This window comes from Teleopsis dalmanni, chromosome 1 (genome assembly GCF_002237135.1).
Source record: "Teleopsis dalmanni isolate 2A chromosome 1, ASM223713v2, whole genome shotgun sequence".
Lineage (NCBI taxonomy): Eukaryota > Metazoa > Arthropoda > Insecta > Diptera > Diopsidae > Teleopsis > Teleopsis dalmanni.
The window spans coordinates 157416777-157422145 of record NC_051846.1 but is presented as its reverse complement, the minus strand read 5'-3'; the positions used below and the strand labels follow the sequence as shown (position 1 = coordinate 157422145).

The window sequence follows — 5369 nt, the reverse complement described above, 5'->3', positions numbered from 1 at the left end:
CGGTTCAGCACGGTACAGTTCAATATCTGTTTATTCCTGTACATTTTTCTTCAGTAGTTAAAACTTTACTAAATGAAAGTTAAAATCTCAAGAAAACTTTGTATTTATAAATCTATAAGCTTGTTTTTTATTGAGTAAATTCATTAACTATGCAATGTTAAAATATGATTTTAATTGTGATAACATAACTAATCGTAATAGAAATATAATATATAATATATATAATATATGCATATATATAATATAATATACATATATACAATATATATGTAATATAATTACATATAATATTATATTTATTATATAATATGTATATATAATTTATATATTATATATATGTATATATAATTTATTAATGTATATATAATAATGTATATATAATTTATAATATAATATATAATAATGTATAATACATAACATTATATATAATAATTTGAAAAAAACTGAAAAAAAGAAGATATTTTTGCGGAACCGAACCAACATATTTCTTATACTGAAGCGCAACGAAAAATTATCTATTCAAAGCTTTGCTTATAATTAATCAGATCAAAAAATTTTTTATTATGATTTTTAAGTTGTGAATTTCTATTTTCTGCAAGTTATTGATTAAACAATTATATATACTGTTTTTTGTACTATCGCTGCTAATAACAGGTATAAGAATTAAAATATATAACAAAAAATCATATTTATCTTTTTATCTGTTAAAATAAGGTTCTTTTTGCCATAAAATCTATAAAAATATGAATATAATTATGTATAAATTATATAGAAAAACACAATATAACTTTATTTTATCTTAAATATAATTTATTATATTAATAGTTCATATATCAGTTAAATAAATTAACTTAATACCAAATAATGTAATCTTACATTTTAATTCTCACAATTTAGAAAATTTGAATTCTTTTAATTTTACATTTATTTCTAATTTGAATAAATTTAAATGTGCAGCAACTATTTATTATATTAAACTAAAAAAACTAATTTTTAGATATAATTAAATCAACTCTATTAAATAAATTTACAAATTGTAGTAAAAATTTTTTTCATAGTTTTTATATAAGTTGACAAGATAATTTCGGTTCTTAAAATCCATACTTATACTAAAATAAGAAAAAATGTATTTTTTCTTAAAGAAGTTATTATACAGTTCACATCTATAGATTGCTACAGTTTTTTTTTTATTTTTTATGTAACTTTTATAGACATTTATATTATACAAGTTTTTTATAGATATCTCTCTCATTGGAGGAATTTATTACTTCCAGTAATTTCTTTAGTAACTTTTTAACGCCGAAAATGTATATAGTGTGAATAGTACTATCAACTTTATAAATTTGTAATTTTAAAATAATTTTACAAGTACGAATAAAAGTAAATTAAATATAAATTTTAAATTAAAGCCGCTGGCAGCAAAACTTAAATATAGCTTTTACATTTCATATAGTTATTTTTTCTTTGCAGTGTAATTTTGAATTTACATAGTTTTTTTTTTTAATTAATATTAAAATAAATACATAAGTGTGCATTTTTGTATTTTGATTGGTGTATGATTAATTTTAATAGTTATATTTTACATTTCTATGTTTTTAAATATTAATATATATTTAATTATAATATTGTAATATACACTTATGTGTATACATTAAATTTTTAGTCTTAAAAATATCAATAAAATAAATAAAAAGTCCATAAATAAGCGTTTTCATTTGAAGTTTGTTTAAAGTTTCTTATATTTCCCTCGTAGGAATAAATAAATTAAAAAGGTAAACAAATCATGTCACATTAATGAAAAAAATATTATAATTGCAATAATATTTAAATATTTTTTCTATTAATGTAGTTAGTGCATTTATATGTAACAATCACAATATGTTTAATAACTTAAAAAGTCATATAATTTAATGCAATGTAATTAATATAAATTAATGGAATTAATGAACGAATCAACATTCCATGTAATTAATATGTAAGTTATAATAAATATTTTGCATTGTGGTGGTATTATCTTAATTATACTATGTTTTATGTGTATTTTTAAAAATTGACTTCCTCAAATTTTTCGGCATCAGATTTTAAATCCTTCAGCAACAATTCATAACATGATTTTGGTACTAATGTACCAACAATTTTTTCTCCTTCAGTAGTTTTCATACGTACGACTTGCATTTTATTATTTGCATTTCGCATTGCCAATATTTTTTCAACACGTGTCCAAACCGATAGCACAGATCCAGCTAGCACATAATAAAGGCGTTGACGTAAGCCCACCTATAAATCCAAAAATTATTATTACCAATTTGATTTGTGAAAAAATTCCGGATGCGAACTAACCTCACATTCACAACCCATGTTAACGTTTCTGCAATTCCCATTCCAGTATGCATGCGAACAAATATTGACTGAAGCATCATACTGTGCTATCCAATGTGTCTCTGCTTCCTCGCTACCAACTTTTTTGTATTTCTTTTCAATTTCAGCCAATGATTCGTTTCGAACTTGTAGCCCTGTATTTGGACGATAAACCCTAAACATCATATCTTTCTTACTGGGTTTTTCGTGTTTCTTATGCTTTGATGTTTCAGTTGCTTCAATTTCAACAGCCAGTATAGCTGTTCGCTTATTGTTGCGTGTTTGATGCGATAAATAAAAGCCATCATATTTACCGTTGAGATCAGCATATCTGAAATCAATTAATATTAGTAAAGAAACATAAAAGAGCGATGTATCTTGTAAACTTTAGTGAAACCCTTAAACCCTTACTGTTGAGGGAATCCAAATACGTTACTACTACTCACTTGTTAAGTATCGCTTGCCAGATCATGCCACGCTCCACACGTACGGTATGCAATTCCGTTGGTGCTTTACCCGTAGCATGTTTACGTATAAAACGTATAAGTTGCACACGAGTTACGTTTTCGCCAGCAGCACCCAAATCTTTAATAGAATTATAAATTAATACAAAATATGTAAAAAAGATATATAACACTATAAACATACCTAAAATACCAAGATCAAATCTACCACCACGTTTAGCTTGATTAATGACAGCTGTTAGTGTATCAGTAAAATATTTGAAAAGTCGATTTTGCAACTCAACTGGCATGCCCAAAATGCGGTTCAAAAACTTCGATATATTATTATAATCTTTATCTAAACTTAAAACACCAGGATTCGATTCACTGTTGACAATGATACCAACGCCTACCAGAGCACCCGCTATATCTTCAAAGAAATTTCCAACATAATCTGTTGGCGGTGGTACAAGTGGTGACTCATAGCCCATTATAGTTTTCATCACAGTTTCTAAAGCAGTACGTCCATATTTATTATCAATATTAAATTGTGACAAGTCGCGCGTCTCTGTTGCACGACGATCCCCGTGTGTTAGCGCACCTAATGATTCCAAACGTTTAGCAACGGTAGAAGCAAAACGACGTTCACCAGCTAAATCTGATATAAGGAATATATATTCTGGTGCATTCATTTGATTTGAACGATGTGTACGTCCAAACTGTTGTATGGCGCGGTCAGCAGACCAAGGTAATTCTAGCGTAATATGCACACGTCTACGTTGATTTCGTACACGCCGATCACTTTGTAAAGAAATACCACTAGAAGCAGCTTCAGATATGATGGCAACATCTTTTTCACCATTCATAAATCGCTGTTTTTCAGTTATATTTAGTGTTTCTAGTGGCACATCTTGTTCTGATCTTGATTCATATTGTATAGAGCCATTATCAGATTGCACAACGCGACCTTTGCGACCAGTCATTTCTGCTACATTTTCTGGTCCGCCAAGCTCATCAATAAGTTGATCAAGTGTGTTCGGTGGTAAACGATCACCTATAAGTTCAATTTTGCGTAAGAGTTCTTCTTTCATACTACAAGCACGTTCAATTGCGTCTTTTGGTGGTGGTCCATAATGCATTTGAATGCCAGTTGAACCTATTTGGGTAACGGTACCCTTTAATTCTTGCTTTTTCTTCAAAAGTTCCTGTATTTTATCCTGCGTGCTTAGAGGACCTATAATATAATAAATAATTGTAAAACGATAAAATAGTTATACTTGTCTTTGTATCTTACCTTTCTTTTTTTGTGCAGTAACATTGTTATTTACAGATGTTGGATTACTTAATTGCTCCACAGGTTTGACTTTCTTCTTTTTCTTTTTTTTCGCACGTGAATTAACCCATGGGTCGTTATCACTATCTGAACCGCTATAGAATGGATTAAAATCAGATGATTCACAGCTATCTGAATTAACTTCCTGATCTGAATTCTCTGAATCTGTGTTGGTAAATTTAAAATCGGATTCATCAGATGAATTGTGTGAGTCACCAGAATCCTCCCAAGAATTGTTACGTGATTTTTTAATATCGCTTGAATCCGAGCGTACAGCTTTTCGCTTATTACCAATATTTGATGACGAAGCCTCATTTTTAGATTTATTTTTAACTTCATCAATTATTGCTTGTATTGTTAGTTTTCTATCATCCGTAGTATTTAAACCTAATATGCGATTAATACGATTTCGATCAGGCGCTGGAAAGTGTTTTTCCACCAAAGACTGAAATACGCCCCTAACACAAGAAAAAATATTAATTAAATTTTATACATAAACAAAGTAAGGTAGTCACAAAAACTTACTTAGCTGTTGATACAAAATCATTTAGTTCACCATCGTCCCGTTCCAGTTGCTCAAGCGTACGCGCCTCACCAGTCGATTGCAAACCAATTACTACACATTTTCCATATTTAATAGCCTCTCGTGCTACATGCACTGCATGATTTACCTTCGCTGCTATACAAAGGTACTTGAAAAAACGCTGATGTGATGACCAAAACTGTCCCCACATTGTCTTTTTCATGCGACTTTCAGCATCAATAAGTTCAGCTGCTTCTGTAAATTTTTGCATAGCCTCGACCCACTGTAATTACACTTTACTTATTTAATTGCACTTTTATTATGTGAATTTATATATACATACCAACTCAACAGATTGATCGTAAACTTTACGAAAATCTTTAGATAATGCAACTTCTTCAATTTTGAAACTAACGCCATGAAAACTTAATTGTCTGGCAATATACATGCCACGCAATTTCATGTCCATAGCCACAATTTCCATTGCGCCAACACCACTAGAACAAATACGAATAATTTAATTCATAATTCATAAATGTTATTAATTTTTTATTAAGTTTTAAATCACAACTTACCGTTTTTCTACTGCTGCAATGAAGTCATTAAATGTACCAAAAGCAGTGCCTTGGCCCCAAAGACCTAAACGCACCATGTAAGCCATATTTTTTGGTTCCGATGCACCGGTTGCTGATGCATATACAACTCGTGCTTT

The 5369-nt window shown here is 29.0% G+C and overlaps 1 protein-coding gene across 1 annotated transcript; it reads right to left on the bottom strand.

The window, feature by feature from the left end:
• Window positions 1-1961: 1961 nt before the first annotated feature.
• On the bottom strand, window positions 1962-5363 carry LOC119669576 (protein strawberry notch-like). Its single transcript, XM_038079522.1, has 8 exons — window positions 5233-5363; window positions 5001-5154; window positions 4660-4940; window positions 4096-4592; window positions 3007-4035; window positions 2805-2943; window positions 2341-2689; window positions 1962-2277 (listed from the first exon to the last, which is right to left on the bottom strand). The coding sequence occupies exons 1-8, from the start codon at window positions 5316-5318 to the stop codon at window positions 2044-2046; spliced, it is 2769 nt and encodes a 922-aa protein (XP_037935450.1). The 5' UTR covers window positions 5319-5363; the 3' UTR covers window positions 1962-2043.
• Between the last annotated feature and the right edge of the window lie 6 nt (window positions 5364-5369).